Source organism: Anabrus simplex, chromosome 1, assembly GCF_040414725.1.
Source record: "Anabrus simplex isolate iqAnaSimp1 chromosome 1, ASM4041472v1, whole genome shotgun sequence".
Lineage (NCBI taxonomy): Eukaryota > Metazoa > Arthropoda > Insecta > Orthoptera > Tettigoniidae > Anabrus > Anabrus simplex.
This window is the reverse complement of record NC_090265.1, coordinates 1,686,014,623-1,686,031,709: the sequence shown is the minus strand read 5'-3', so window position 1 is coordinate 1,686,031,709 and position 17,087 is coordinate 1,686,014,623. Positions and strand designations below refer to the sequence as shown.

General features: G+C 39.3%; 1 protein-coding gene across 7 annotated transcripts in view; it reads right to left on the bottom strand.

Annotated features, from left to right (window-relative positions):
* LOC136858684 (ATP-binding cassette sub-family C member 5) overlaps window positions 1–17,087 on the bottom strand; it is a 299,980-nt gene that overhangs the window by 182,821 nt on the left and 100,072 nt on the right. Inside the window, exon 10 of one of the 7 annotated variants that reach the window (XM_067138408.2) lies at window positions 9,364–9,474. The exons of the other annotated variants lie outside the window; for them this stretch is intronic. Within the exon in view, the coding sequence (XP_066994509.2) occupies window positions 9,364–9,474 (111 nt within the window). The remainder of the gene's footprint in view (window positions 1–9,363; window positions 9,475–17,087) is intronic. 7 annotated transcript variants of the gene reach the window in all.

Here is a 17,087-nt window from a genome sequence, read left to right as displayed (position 1 = left end):
CAATGTACTTGCAAATAACGTGTTCAGATACTTAGCGATTCACCTAAGCTTAACAACAGCTGAAGATGTTCCCACGTGAGAACGAAACATGTACTGTTTACAAATAATAATTTGCTAAAAAGCAAATAAAAAGTATCAAAAAGGTGGAAGATTTTCAATTATTGTAACTCTCTGCGATTAGAATTTGATATGGAAAATGAAGCTGATTACTTGCAAACATACCACTTAGTCGAGCAGCTCTCCTTTTTCTCAATTCTTCCCAGCCCAAACTTTGCAACATTTTTGTAACGCTACTTTTTTGTCGGAAATCACCCAGAACAAATCGAGCTGCTTTTCTTTGGATTCTTTCCAGTTTTTGAATCAGGTAATCCTTGTGAGGGTCCCATACAATGGAACCATACTCTAGTTGGGGTCTTACCAGTGACTTATATGCCCTCTCCTTTACATCCTTACGACAACCCCTAAACATCCTCATAACCATGTGCAGAGATCTGTAGGCCTACCATTTATTTACAATCCCATTTATGTGATTACCCCAATGAAGATCTTTCCTTATATTAACACCTAGATACTTACAATGATCCCCAAAAGGAACTTTCACCCCATCAACGCAGTAATTAAAACCGAGAGGTCTTTTCCTATTTGTGAAACTCACAACCTGACTTTTAACCTCGTTTATCAACATACCATTGCCTGCTATCCATCTCACAACATTTTCGAGATCATGTTGCAGTGCTCACAATCTTGTAACTTATTTATTACTCTATAGAGAATAACATCATCCGCAAAAAGACTTACCTCTGATTCCACTCCTTTACTCATATCATTTATATATATAAGAAAATATAAAGGTCCGATAATACTGCCTTGAGGAATTCCCTCTTAATTATTACAGGGTCAGATAAAGCTTCACCTACCCTAATTCTCTGAGATCTATTTTCTAGAAATATAGCAACCCATTCAGTCACTCTTTTGTCTAGTCCAATTGCACTCATTTTTGCTAGTAGTCTCCCATGATCTACCCTATCAAATGCTTTAGACAGGTCAATCGCGATACAGTCCAGTTTACCTCCTGAATCCAAAATATCTGCTATATCTTGCTGGAATCCTACAAGTTGGGCTTCGGTGGAATAACCTTTCCTAAAACCGAATTGCCTTCTATCGAACCAGTTATTAATTTCATAAACATGTCTAATATAATCAGAAAGAATGGATTCCCAAAGCTTACATACAATGCATGTCAAACTTACTGGCCTGTAATTTTCAGCTTTATGTCTATCACCCTTTCCTTTATACACAGGGGCAACTATAGCAACTCTCCATTCATCTGGTATAGCTCCTAAGACCAAACAATAATCAAGTAAGTACTTCAGATATGGTACTATATCCAAATCCATTGTCTTTAGTATATCCCCAGAAATCTGATCAATTCCAGCCGCTTTTTTAGTTTTCAACTTTTGTATCTTATTGTAAATGTCATTGTTACCATATGTAAATTGTAATACTTCTTTAGTACTAGTCTCCTCCTCTACCTGGACAGTATTCTTGTAACCAACAATGTTTACATACTGCTGACTGAATACTTCTGCCTGTTGAAGATCCTCACATACACACTCCCCTTGTTCATTAATTATTCCTGGAATGTCCTTCTTGGAACCTGTTTCTGCCTTAAAATACCTATACATACCCTTCCATTTTTCACTAAAATTTGTACGACTGCCAATTATGCTTGCCATCATGTTATTCTTAGCTGCCTTCTTTGCTGGATTCAATTTTCTAGTAAGTTCCTTCAATTTCTCTTTACTTCCACAGCCATTTCTAACTCTATGCCTTTCCAGTCTGCACCTCCTTCTTAGTCTCTTTATTTCTCTATTATAATATGGTGGGTCTTTACCATTCCTTACCACTCTTAAAGGTACAAACCTGTTTTTGCATTCCTCAACAATTTCTTTAAACCCACCCTAGAGTCTGTTTATATTCTTATTTACCGTTTTCCACCGATCATAGTTACTTTTTAGAAACTGCCTCATGCCTGCTTTATCAGACATATGGTACTGCCTATTAGTCCTACTTTTAAGACCTTCCATTCTACAGTATCACATTTATTTTTAACTATGACAAAAAAACAGCTTCATGATCACTAATCCCATCTATTACTTCAGTTTCTCCATAGAGCTCACCTGTTTTTATCAGCACCACATCTAGGAGTTGGTTCCATCACTTTCTGAATCAGCTGTCCTTCCCATATTAACTTATTTGCCATTTGTTAGTCATGCTTCCTGTCATTCGCATTACCTTCCCAATTGACATCTGGTAAATTCAGATCTCCCGCTACAATCACATTTCTTTCCTTGTCGTTTCCTACATAGCTGATTATCTTATCAAATGATTCTGAATCCGTGTCGGTGCTACCCTTTCCCCGTCTCTACACTCCAAATATATCAAGTTGCCTATTATCTTTAGAAATGAGCCTATCCTATCTCTACGATACACACTCCAGTTCCGTGAGAAAATTTCTGCATCCATTATATCATTTCTCAGCCATGATTCAACTCCTATTACAATATCTAGTAAGTATATATCTATTAAATTACTCAATTCTATTCCTTTCTTTACAATACTTCTACAGTTCAACACTAACAATTTTATGTCATCCCTACTTGATTTCCAGTTCCCCGTTCCCTTATCATCACTTCCTAGGCCACCCCGTTTCCCTGAATGTACCTCCCTATTACCCTTCCAAACAAATTTCCTAACTTATACGTACCACTGCAGTTTAAGTGAAGGCCATCTGAGCGCAGATCCCTATCTCCTACCCACCAACTAGGATCTAGAAATTTCACTCCCAGTTTCCCACATACCCACTTGATAGTCTCATTTAAATCCCCAATCACCCTCCAGTCAGTATCCCTCCTCACAGTATTCCACTAATAACAATCTCCGCTTCCTTAAACTTTACCCATGCTGCATTTACCAGATCCCACACATCTCCAACTATGTTGGTACTTATATCAGCTTGCCTTACGTTGCTGGTACCAACGTAAAACACTACCACCTTCTCCTTCCCCTCCTCCCTCTCTTCTACTTTCCTCAACATCTGCCTCAACCTAATTCCTGGATAACATTCTACCCTATCATATGGGGGCTGTTTCTGTATTACAGGCAGCTATTAATTACACTAGCACAAAAGAGAAACCTCTACGAAACATCTACAGTCCCTCAATGTAGTCACCAAAACTGTATAAAAGCCACTGCTAGTGATGTGGAAACCACAGCATGCTTGTAACAGTGCCTGTTCTCTGGATGGTGTGAACAGAGCGATCTATTGCCTGCAGAACTTCAGGAACAATTCGCAATCTGATGCCATGAGGTGGTTCCTTCATCTTTTGTATCAAATCACGAACAGTCTGATTCTATCGTTGCCAGAAACCCAATAATAAGCCACACATCCTCATCACAGACTCCAGAACGACCCAGTTGAGGCATGTCAGCCACATATCAACTGTCACTGAAGGCTTTGACCCACCGCGCCACAGCTCTGTAAGGAAAACGCCGAATTCCCGCACACCTCGTGAAGACCTTCATGACACAGTCATGTTGTATAGCGCCGTAGATACATTCAATTTTAACCCATCATTGGTATTCCTGTTTCAAGAACATGGATACTGATCACTTGACTAGTCTCTTACAGACGAGGCTACTCATCACAGTACAGTGCATGAGCAGAGCTTTGAATGAACAAGTCCATGTATTGTGAGGTAGATTAAGTACCAACCTAACTAGTGTACATGTGAGAAACACTGATTCCACTTCCTGTTCAGTCTCCGAAAATACCCATCTTGACAGCTCTTATTATTAATTAGAAATTCACAGCAGTAACTATAATTTACATTTGCAGGAACCTACATAACTTCAAATATACTGAAAACTAAGCTCACTGAATTCAATATTTTCCTGATAATTTTCTTACAATATAGTTTCTCTTACAATATAATATCTCTTACAAACTATACAAAAGAGTAGCCACTGATAAAGAAACAGCCCTTGTATTTAAACATAGCCGTCTATAGTACATGACCATGGCGTTCGAACTGGCAATGCCGTCTCAGCAGTCGCTTGACGTTCTAGGAGAGAATGAGAAGCCACACACTCTTTCTACAGCACAATCTTGTTTTGAGATTAATTGATAACAAAAACTAACTGGAATGCCATGTTTTTTATATTATTTAGAGACTTCTTATGAACCATGAATGCATTATAAAATCAATACACACATATTTCATCAATAAACTTTTGTGAATGAGTAAATCACTGAACGAAATATTACTACTGTACTACGACTATGTATAGAAACAGCATGTGTTCCAAACTTCAAGTTACTTCAAGCTACAATATGGTAAGCATGTTCCTTTTGTTGTTATATCTTTCTACAGACTCACTTCTTTTCTCAGCATTGGTAATTACTGAGCAACACATTGCTAATTGTTTTCATTGCATTCTTTACAAAACTGAAGCAATCACCATCACATCAACCAGATTCTTGAAGCAAACTTGTTATCATTTCATCATCCTGGATTCCCATTTCACTTAAATGGTGAAGAATGTAGGTCTGGTTAGAGACAGCCAAAAACATGCTTTCATGCTTTGCTGGTACAAGAGTTTGTGCAAATCCCACGACCGGTACAAGCTTTCGTATTTTTACATAAAATAATATGGGTTTGAAAGTTCTCCCCTGTTCAGTCTCCAAAAATACCCATCTTGACAACTCTTATTATTAATTAAAAATTCAGAGCAGTAACTATAATTTACATTTGCAGGAACCTTAAAACCTACATAACTTCAAATATCCTGAAAACTAAGCTCACCGAATTCAAGATTTTCCAGATAATTCTCTTACAAAACCCTTAAGAATATTTCATACTGACCTATGGATATAGTTTTACATCTATGTAATATAATAATGTTCAGTGAATTCGATACTATCTACTGAAAAGGTACCAGTTAAATGTCTCGTAGAATGAAGATCAAGAACACTTTTAATGTGCATCTTCTTTTCCTTTTCGAGAATTTGGGCATTTGTGATATTATTACCTCCTGCTAGTTGTCTGTACTGCCCAATCTTCGATTAGCAGTACAAACTGTTGAATTCAAATGTCTGTGGTGTATTGTTCTCAAATGCGATTTTATCTGACGGAAATAAATATCACACGAGAACATGTTCTCTTCCTTGTATAAATTACTTTGTCACTAAGTCACAACACACAACTATACACACTAGCAACTGACACTACAACACTTAATAGCGGAGTACCCTGAAGTCGATTCTGACAAGTACAGATATCAACAACACTGACTCGCGAACTATAACATACACTCTCTTGAACTCACCGACTCACTCAACCTCGGAGTCCAACAGTCACTCGCAGTCCATCACTTGCCTTCGAGTCCAACCTGACTATCACCGACTGACAGTTCGATATATATACTGTTCGATCAACCATCTAGAATTATCGATTTCTGGAAGGGTTCTTACAACACACTAATGGAACACACTCGAAACATCGATCGACCAGCTAGTCGAATGGAGTACTCCAGTAATGGATCAAGCTTGAACTTTCCTTACTGTTTACCAATACACATGGATATTTCTCAAACATTCCTAATGTCTCTACATGTTTCTGGATAATAAACCTTACAGTAAGATTCCAGAGCCCTTAATATATACCAAATTATAGTACAATAAATCTAATATACAAACATTATAGAGTTTTCTACCGCTTTTGACTATATAGATTTTGAGGTTAAACTTATGCACAACATGTATTTGAGGTTATACAAATTTATAATACATATTTACAGGGAAACCACGTATTAGTCATATTCAACATTTAATAAAGGATAATTTTGCATTTAATAAAATATGACCAACCACAATAATTGAAGGTTTTACACCAATTACGATGTCGTACCTACGACAATTATCCCCTCTAAAACCCTCAATATCTATCCTGTACATTCCTTACTCTAGGTCTTAAACTATATCTAGGTGTCCTTATATCTATGTCTTCATCTCTCTCAGTCCTCACCATTTAATTAGACTTAGACTACCTCAATCACACTATCTTCTCGTTGGCGCTGTTGCAGTACACATTTCGCAGCCAGATAGTTCGATCAGTGGCCATCGCCTTTCCGCGGCGAATCCGCAGGGTTTGGCCAATGGTGTCCTTGTTCCTGTGACAATGATCCGCAGGTCCTCGCATGGCAGTCGAAGCTCCACTGACTTCCCCCTTGTTCGCACCTTTGTGTTCTGTCAGGGCCCACGCGTCTTCATAGTCCACCGGTGTGATGCATGGGAGAGGCTCGCACGTCGCAGACTTGGCCCTGCTGAATCTCCTCTTTTTCCAGGGTGCTGAATTCAATGTTCCTACCGGCATATGGTTTTGTGCCAGGACTAGTGTCCTGATCAGATGGCACCCTTGTTTGCTGGTTGTTGGCTCGGACCCCATTGGTTCTCCATCTCCTTGAGGGGGTCCCCCAGACCGTGTTGTTGCCATTGCTACAATGATCCCGTCGTCCCGTGGAGTTGCCATCTTCACGACGCCAGAGCCGCCATCAATGCTTGCAGGCTTCACCCGTGTCTCCAGAGCTGTCATGCTTCTTTCACACAGGGCACTCGCATTTTCTGCTGGGCCTTGAATTACGGACTCCACCATCGCTACAATGATCCCGTCGTCCCGTGGAGTTGCCATCTTCACGACACCAGAGCCGCCATCACTGCTTGCAGGCTTCACCCCGGTCTCCAGAGCTGTCGTACTTTCACACAGTGCACCCTCTTTTCCTGCTGGACCTTGAACTACGGACTCCACAACCACAAGCATCACTTCGGACCACTTCCCGTCCAGTTCGTTGTTGTCCTGCATGATGTCAGTGATCACCTTGGTTCTGCGAGAGTGCACTTCGTTGCCCAAAGAATTGACTTGGTCCTTTATTTCTTGAGACTGAGCCACGATTTTCCACTCAAGTTTTTCGGATTGGGCCTCGATGATTTTAGACTCGGCCTCGATTTTTTCAGTCTGGGCCTGAATCAAAGCATTTAGTTGTATGAACATAATGCTTACCCGATCGTTGGTTTCTTCCTCCGAGGTGACTTCGAAGTCGAAACTGCCTGGGTACTCTTCGTTGTCTATCAAATCCTGGTGCAGCCTCTCTTGTAAGTCCGCTTTGCTTCCAGCCATTGGTAAATCATAGGATGGCAGCACTTTCTGTAAAATCGCCACGGTCATTTGGTCGATCTTCACTGCCGAGTCTTGAAGCGTCCTGTCCTATTCTGTCACGGTCACCAATTTATCGTTCCCAAATGCGATTTTATTTGACGGAAATAAATATCACATGAGAACACGTTCACTTTCTTGTATTATTTTATTGTCACTGTAAGTCACAACACACAACTATACACACTAGCACGTGACACTATAACACTTAATAGCTGAGTACCCTGAAGTCGATTCTGACAAGTACAAATATCAACAACACTGATTCGCCAACTATAACATACACTCTCTTGAACTCACTGACTCACTCCACCTCGGAGTCCAACAGTCACTCGCAGTCCATCACTTGCTTTCGAGTCCAACGTGACTTTATCACTGACTGACAGCTCGATATATGTACTGTTCGATCAACCATCTAGAATTATCGATTTCTGGAAGGGTTCTTACAACACACTAATGGAACACACTCGAAACATCGATTGACCAGCTAGTCAAATGGAGTACTCCAGTAATGGATCCAGCTTGAACTTTCCTCACTGTTTAGCAATACACATGGATATTTCTCCAACATTTCTAATGTCTCTACATGTATCTGGATAATAAACCTTACAGTAAGTTTCCAGAACCGTATATATATATATCAAATTATAGTACAATAAATCTAATATACGAACATTATAGAGTATTCTACTGCTTTCGACTATATAAATTTTGAGGTTGAACTTATACACAATACATATTTGAGGTTATACAAATTTATAATACATATTTACAGGGAAACCATGTATTAGTCATATTCAACATTTAATAAAGGATAATTTTGCATTTAATAAAATATGACCAACCACAATAATTGATGGTTTTACACCAGTTACGATGCCGTACCTATGACAAGTGGTACATGCTGGCTATGAGCATAAACAGTTTTCTTTCAAAACAAAAGTTTAATGGTGACAGAAAATTTTCTGCAGTAAGCTGCCTCCACTGTAGGCCAGGCCTATAAGCCAGGAGAAAAAGTCAGACAAGGAGACACACTCTTCTTACTGCTAAGATAAGAAGGCAAGCCCAGGAATATTTCTGGCTCTGCACTGTCACTTAAAACAAAGGTTTCAAGTGCATACAGTACTTGTCTACATTTATGTTCATAGAGTAAGAAAGTCTGAATCATGAAAATATTTCATGCAAACAATTGACCAGTCATTTGATTCCCAGTTGGTTTGTGGAATAGCGCCAATCCGTTAATGACATGCTCCACCTTAATGAAATTTAAAAGTCCTTATACAGCCTTCTACAGAAGAGGTGTAAATGCTCCACCTTAATGAAATTTAAAAGTCCTTATACAGCCTTCTACAGAAGAGGTGTAATTGCTTTTACAGTCGTCTACTACAGAAGATGTAGTTATTTCCACAAACTTAACTGTACCATTTTGAACTTACAAGCTGTAAATCGGAAGAAATGCAACAGAATCGCTCAGTTGCTGCAGTGAAGTGAATGGCGCAAGCTGCCAATAGCCACACGTCGCTACGAAGTTGCCAAATTTTTCACGCCACGGCCTTGTACTACAAACTGCGTTTTCCTTCATGTTTCCCTTTTCTATATATTAGTGTAAGCATAGGCATATTTTTGTCAACATAGCCTTGTATCCCAGAAGAAAATCAAAAAGCATATCAGTTAACACTGACCGTGAAAGCCTGTACCAGTAGATTAACTAATAAATTTGACACTGGAACAACTATTCTGGAAAACCACTAGCACTGCATGGTAAGAAAAATATATTAGAATCTTCTAAAAACAGAGCTTTTCTCAGAATTCAGTAGATAGAATGCTACACATAGAAAATTACTTGAGCACACTGAAATGAATTATATTCCAACCCATGCATTCTACTACTCTTTCTATCATAAAGAAGATTATAAGTTTAGTAGACTGATATTACAGCATAAAGTGGGTTCTAATTCGTAACAAATTGTATACACTAGTACAAGTATTTCCTGCAGTCAATGTGAGGTGTCTCAGGATCGTTCACAATATTACATAACAATGACCCCAACACATTTACAACAAACAAGCATAATATGTGAACATTCACCACCTTTACTCTCTTGAGAGATACCAGTGCTTCATACAGCAGATTTGTGGCAATCTGCAAGGACCCAAATGTACTTCTCATCTGACCATTGAGAATTCCGATGAAAGGAAATGCCTGTAAGATATATGATGAGAAATATGTATGTATGTCAAAGTATACAAGGGATATTCCTTCCAATGTTAAAAGTTGTCTAAACAAGGTAAAAGATGGTAGGCAGTTATCCTTTCCTTATTAACAAAAGAGTTGATTTCATGGGTTCAACCTCAGAGGAACAAGCCCAAATGGAAGATAAAAAAACAAAGTCACAGCATCTCAAAGAAAGAGATTAAAAAGGGTACTGAATGGTCGAAACTGAAGTCTTTCAATTATAAAAATGCTGAGATCAGAAAAAGTTACGAGCTAGTCAAGGCAGGTTCGTAGAAACAATCTAGGAGTTGACATGCCACCTCAAACTTGCAGGAGAGACGGAATTGTGAAATATTAGGCTGCTGATGTGAAGTTCAAGCAAGGCATTCTCAATTTTCTTCTAACCACAGTCTACAAGATTGTATCAGCATTATCAGACTAGGAAATCTCAACTCGCTTCAGCTGGAATTCAATATCTGAAATTAAGAGTTATGATGTACACATAAGTCTAAAGTAACATTGTGAGAAAAGTAACAATTCGTAGAAAATCATAATTACTGAGAAGGGCTGCAAGTAAACAACAGGCTGATTGGGAATACACAAAAGGTCATAACAACATAAAATAAGCCAACCTAACTGGACCTTGAAATTGGGCCTCTAAAACAAATTAGTGTACCACTCAAAACCATCCTTGGAAATTAGTAATCCGGTTGTTTTGTCTTTTAAAACCACAATCACCACAAACGGTCCTCTGATCTGTATCCTATACGACAATGTAATCTAGAAAAGCTAAAAGAGCTAATGCTGTTTTTAAAAGAACATTTAATTTTGCTCCAATGTAAGCTGTGTAATAATGCATACATATATAAGACCTATGTGCTAAAGCTGTTTCTGGTAGTTTCAATACTCCTTTCAAGATGGTACATGCTTGGATATTCTAGAAGAGCTACAGTACGTGCCCTGAGCCATTTGAACTTCCCTTCTACCATTCCAGCTGTTTAATTTTCACGGTTTGTATGATTCTCTCATTGCCTTTTAGTCACCTCTTCGAACAGGTAGGGATACTATACAGGGCGAAGCGAAATTCGCGCACTCGGGCGTCGCAGCGCGACTCCTCACATGCCAGCAATAAAAAAATGTCTCTCACAAAAGTTCGTCCCGCAAGTATTTTCGGGAGAAAAAGGTCATTGAAGAGTGGCAATCTGGCAACACTGTAACCACATGTAGGTAACTACCTCTGTCAGCACACATTAGTCGTGCTGTACAGTTGGAGCAATGGATAGCGTTTTGCGTTAACATGCAGGAGGTCAAGGGGTCGATTCTGGGTTGAGGTTTATGTTTTGTATTTCGTAAATGTAGTCCAGGTGGTATAGTATCTGGCATCTTAATCGTCAACAGCGATTGCAGCAGGTTCTCTAGAAATGGACAAACATTAGTTTTCATTGGTCAGCTTTGAAAGACGCCCTTTCCACATCGTGGGCGTGAATTTATTCGCACCATTTCATCTACTAGATGCGTTACGTGTTCAGCGTTACTAAATTTTGTAAGTGTAGGATACATCTGGCCTAAAAAACGGTGTCTTACTATGTTACAGTATGTAATGTCCGATGGAAATTAGCAAGTAAAAAAAACACCTCAACCCAGGATCGAACCCTCGACCTCCTACATGCTAACCCACTGCACCAACTGCACAGCATGACTAATACGTGCTGAAAGAGGTAGTTACCCTACATGTGGTTACAGTGTTGCCAGATTGCCATTCGTAAATGACCTTTTTCTCTCAGATATACTCGCAGGACGAACTTTTGTGAGAGACAATTTTTTATTGCTGGCATGTGAGAAGTCGCGCTGCAACGCCCGAGTGCGCGAATTTAGCTTCACCCTGTATATAAACTCTATGCCCCAAATGATGCACAGAAAGTGCTCCAGCTCTCTGTATGGTGGAGAGAGAACCCGTGACTCACATGATTCCCTAAACAGAGGTTGTTCTAGATTAATGAGAGCATCCACTACATATGCACCTTTCTGTTTCCACTCCTTACAACATTGCTTCATACTAAAATAATCTTTTCAGCTCCTTGTACTTTCTCTCAAACTTGTCCAATATAAATACTGCCTCCTATGAAGCTGGTGAAGGATTCTTAGTATAATCTAACCTCAAGGAAACAACAAATAATTATAATGCAAGAAGAGCAAGTGCCACTATATAGGCTATAAGGTTAGTGATTAAGATGCCCTCTGGAAACCATAATTGGAGTTCATCATGCATACAATTTTCTACTTGTCCAGTAGAACAAACTACATCTTTCTCAAAACATTCAATATTCTCCCCAAGAGTCTCACAACATTTTTCTCATGGTATCTGTTGTATTAGATCAAAAGTTTCAGGACACCTACTCAGAACGTACTCTGAGTGTTCCTTGGATGTACTGCCCAGCAGTGAACACTAAGGGTAAGGCCACACGGAAAGCATTTTGAAGCAGCAAGCATTAACAAGCGGTCCTAAGCAGTTGTGCACGTAGAATCAAGCCGGTGTTTGAACATGAACATGGCCAGACGGAGAGCAGAACCGGTTCTACCGCTCACGTGCTTACTGCCCAACGCCGCTTCAAGTCAGATCAGTTTGTTTCTTGCTGCTCAGCAGTAAGCATGCTGTCCCAAGCTCACCATGTCTTTTGGAACAGAGGAATTGAATTCATCGGTTTTTAAAAGACAGTACTGTGGGATGTATATCAGAAATATTTTAAAGACAGGAACGTTACCTCACCAACGTTATTATTGTCCATTGCTCAAAATATCATTATGTAATTTTTACCTTTATATGTAAACTAGCTGATGTATCCGTACTTCGCTATGGAATTCTACACTGTATACAGAATTCTAGGTTAGGTAGTGTAGCTGCACTTTGCGAGCAAGATTGTATTAAATTGCATAGCTCTTAAAGTTACCCTAGAAATGCGACGGGGAAGCCACTAAGCGTCTTTTCTCATATGAAGACGGGGTTAGGGAATTTTCATTGTACTGGTAGTCAACCACACCATATCATTTTATGGTACGTTTGCCTTTTCTGAGGTCTTCATGTTCCTAGCAAACTCTTGTATCTATGAACTATTACTCTTTCCCATCATGTGTTGTTACCACTATGTAAACTTTCCTTATTCCGGTAGATGGCATCTCATACGATAGCATAGGTCAAAGCATTTCTTTTCTGCCCCATCTTGTTGGGTTATCTTTCTGGTTGGTTGTGTGGGGAGTTTTTGGACTTGAGAAGATGGAAGGATTGGATTTCCAACTCACCTTTGTGGCATATAAAAGATATTTTAACAGATTCAAGATGTCTGTACACATCTCGGCCTTTCGAGAATGTGAATTGCTTATATAATTGAGGTATTTAGTTTTCTTTAATTTTCTCTTGGTTTTATTATTGCTTTGTTTTGTGCTCACCATGGTTGGGTTAGAAAGGTTTCCCTCATTACATGCGTTTCTAATTTATTAGTGTGTTAACTTTACTTTTACACGCTTCTTTCGGTATTTTCATTTACCGATCCACTATGTTTATTTTGAGAACAGAAGGTGACACGGATTCATGTGTGTGTATATGAGATTGTTTGCTGTGTGTGGCCGAGACCTTTTACTCGTGTCGCTTCATTAACATTATACTTGAGCTCATGTTGTATTATTTTATCACGTGTTCTGTATAATTCATGTCCACTTCATAGACCTGGTATGAATTCAAGCTAACTACGCGATTTGCCTGCTTCTGTGTGTTTTGGTGTTGGAGACACTCTGTGTCTTTAAGATGGACCACTTTCTGGTACATGCTGTCTGAGCTCGAGAGCGGTTGTTTATTTTGTTATGTGCTGTGTGTTGATGTTCTTATACGTCCCTATATTCGGCGACCTAACCTCTCGGTCTATGTGTAAGCGTGGGTGGTTCTGACGTTTGAGTCCGTGAAACCTTTTGTGTCTAATTCACTTATTTATTGTTCGTTTCACATTGCCGTCATCGGCTTTCTTTACCCGTTTTCTGCTTTAATTTGTTTTATTCTTTGCTGGGCGCCTTCTGTGTTATTTTAGTTGTTTTGTGTAAAACCATGGTAACCGCCCCTTTTCCCTTTTTCTCTCTGCTTGAATTTTATGAGCTCGGTGCACCCTTCTCTCTTCTCCCATTTTAAGCTCCTTTACTTAACGATATTGTATTCTCGGGGGACGTGATTTTTTATTGTTGAGAGTTTTATGTCTTATCTGGGGAATTGTAAGGGAGAATGTTATGATTAGGTGCTCTTACTCCCTAAACTTATGACTGTTTAGACCCGATGTGCTACAAAGACATGTTTTGTACCCACCTGAATTCATATTCTTCAATTAATTAATATAGATGCCAAGTCCTTATTCCGAACTTTTCGTCACGTCTTTTATGAAGGTAAGCGTGTGTGAATGTGCTGTAATCAATGAGTCTGGTGTATTTTGATTATGGGCCACATATTATTAATATTAGCTATTTGATTTTTGGCCCCCTTGTTTTACCTATGCAACCTTTTTTTTTTCCCTCTCCTTAATAAATTTAAGTTATTGCCTTTATTACTGTTATATTTTTATTTCTTAGAGTCTCTTATATGTTTGTTGTCTGTAAGAGGCCCAGGTCCAGTTCCTGGCAGTTTTGTTTTGCTAGTTTTGACCAAATCCAACGCACCGGATCTTCGTTATGTTCCTAGTGTCAGTTCAGTAGGCACGCTTGGCTACCATCAATCACAATCAGGTTGGGAGTTTTCATTATAATGGCAGACGATCACTCACCACCTGCCTTTCTACACCCTCAGAAAGACTGCCTTAATGGTTTTCCCAACTAAAATGAACATAGGACATTACAATGCCATCAGTAGGAATGGCGCGATTAAAAGCAATGCCTTCATACTAAATACTTGATCAAATGAAAAACCACACATTTTCTCACTAAAAACGAACAGTACTACACTGCTGATCTAACAGTCGGAAGTTCCAGAGCTGGAATGACCAAGCTGCAGACAGCCGTGATCCATGAACACTCTTCGTCTTTTTTCGGCAGGGGGGATTGAATAGTGGAGAGTCCCAGGGCAAAAGCTATGCCCTTTTACTAATCTGTTTCCTAGGAATGCCCAATGAGTTGGAAAAACTCAATTCACTACACTGGCAACGGAAAAATATATCTGACTTGGAGGCAAATTTCTCCTCCAAGCCAGAGGATAAACACCTTCTTCACAGCCAATCTGGAATAAAATGAATGCAGAATTTAATAAAAGCGAAGAGAAAGAAGCTTTTCTTAAGAAACAGCTCTTTTCAGGGTTGAATTTTGAGTTATTTAGTGAATTGTGGTGCTATAATTTGGAATAGGCGTAAATTGTAATTCTAGACCAGGTCATACTACTACTACTACTACTACTGCTGCTGCTGCTGCGTGAGCCTCTGCCTTAGGCCTAATTGTGCACACTGCTCATTTCAAACAGTGCGTCAGAGTAGGGAGTGAATAGCCAGAAAACTATGATGAACCAGTGTGTTAGTAATCAGCAGTATCAGAAAATATATGAACCGGAGGAATGGCACACTAATTAAGAACGTTTTGTAACTCCCCAGCTATTTCTCACCAATATTCAGTCAGGCTGTTATTCTTGGTACGCAGCAGTAATACCATCTATCGGAGTTGAGTGGCAGATTAAGAGACAAAGAACATCACAACAAACAATGGTCAGTGTAATGTTATTGTTGATCAATGCTATGCGCTTTCGATATCGTAGGCCTTCACATTTAGTTTTCTTCCGACTCAAATACCACTCATCATAGCCGGTATGTTAAAACTGAATAAAACATAAATAATTGAAAATTGTATTCCTTATAACTTGTGTTATGTAGTACTTTTTGATAGGACCAATAACATAGGTCGAATTCTGTTACGAACTTCAAAAGGGGACGGATTGCTATAGGCCACGGACACGTGAAAAAAAATTCTCCAAACAGTCTTGGTTCAATCTGGCAGTTAAAATATAAGACATATTTGCATGTTTCATGTCTTCAAAAAGCCCTAAGAGAGAATTTATAGATATCATGAACTCCTTCTGAAACGGAAGTAAAGTTTTCCGTTTACCAAATCCCACTTGTGTAATCACCTCCAGAAAGCGCTTCAGAGTATTTTCCTGACTCCTTAAGTTTAAGCCGTATCCACTCCTAAGGGGAGTCTTTTTATCTTCAGGCGCCCTGGAGTTCAACATGTCGAAGGTGTCATTGACTAGCTCGATGGAGTTGCTTTCAGCGTCCTTGTTTAAAGTATACCGCACTGCCAGAGCTGTACGCCTGGAAAATAACTGCACGGCCATTCTCACATTTTGACGGGATCTGCCTGTTACACTCAGATGAGCCTCATTAATATGATGTGTAGTTGATAGATCCCCTGTTTGAGTTTGTAATAGGTGTTCTATTGTCTTCTTCTGAAATTCTGAACCATCAGCTAACGTCAAACCTTCATCTAAAAAGTGGTTTCTCAATAATTTCAAGAGGTGGGTACATCATAGAACACCCACACCTTCCTTTTATCGTCCACTGGATTGGTAAAAAAGCTCTTGTCCTTGTGCACGTTTAATTCCTTCCACACTTTGGCATTTTTGCCCCCCATGTCACAAATTACTGCGACAATATGAATGTCAAGCCTCAAGTTTACAAATTATGTTTCTTAACAACTCTGACGTCATTGTCATGTCAAAATCATAAAAAATAGGTTGCTTCCATGCAGCAAAGAGCCCTTGAACCATCGCTACCTGGACGTTGCTGTGAGGCCCTAGTATGCGGTCATCAGATGAATCGTATGAAATGCGTCCGTCTATATTAATTTCATTAAATGTCAAAACCGCAATCTTTTCAGACTCCTTGTAATTTACTGCTCTGGCTTTCAACAGATATAGCACCTCTGTTAAAATTCCGGGCCTACATTTAAAGCGCCGAATCCATTTTTGTAAGATTGACCGACATGGTAAAGGAATGTTCCGGTTCCTCAAATAATCATATGCTTTTCTGGAAAGCAATCTCAAAGACAAAGCATTTGCTAGGTCCTCCGAGGACCATTTCACTCGTTTATTGCCTCCCAAGAGACATCGAATCTGACCTGGCGTAAAACATTTCGACAGAATCTTAACTACTTCCTCTCTGTGTACACTCTTCTTTACTTTTGGCGGAGATGGTTGTTGTCGTCTTTTTGAGACTACATACGTAGGTCCCTTGAGCTTCTTTAGAGCAGCTTCCCTTTGTCTTAAAATCGCGTTTTCCTTTTCCAGAATCTCCACCTGCTTACGGAGTTTTAAGATCTCCTCATTTTGAAGCGATTCAGTGCTAGTCGCCTGGTCAACTTTCCTTTTCTTTGGTGACAAAGTCTCTAATGTTGACCACGCCCGCTTCTTCACGCTCCTAACTTCATGACGCAAATCTCTATCACTGGAAATCTGTAAAATGAAGATAAACCTTTATGAGCGATCACATTTTAAACATATATAAAATCGAAACTACGATCGTTAAGTAAAATAAGCCTAACTACTTAACGTTCGAAGTATATGAAGAGTTGTAAGTTAATATACTATCGTA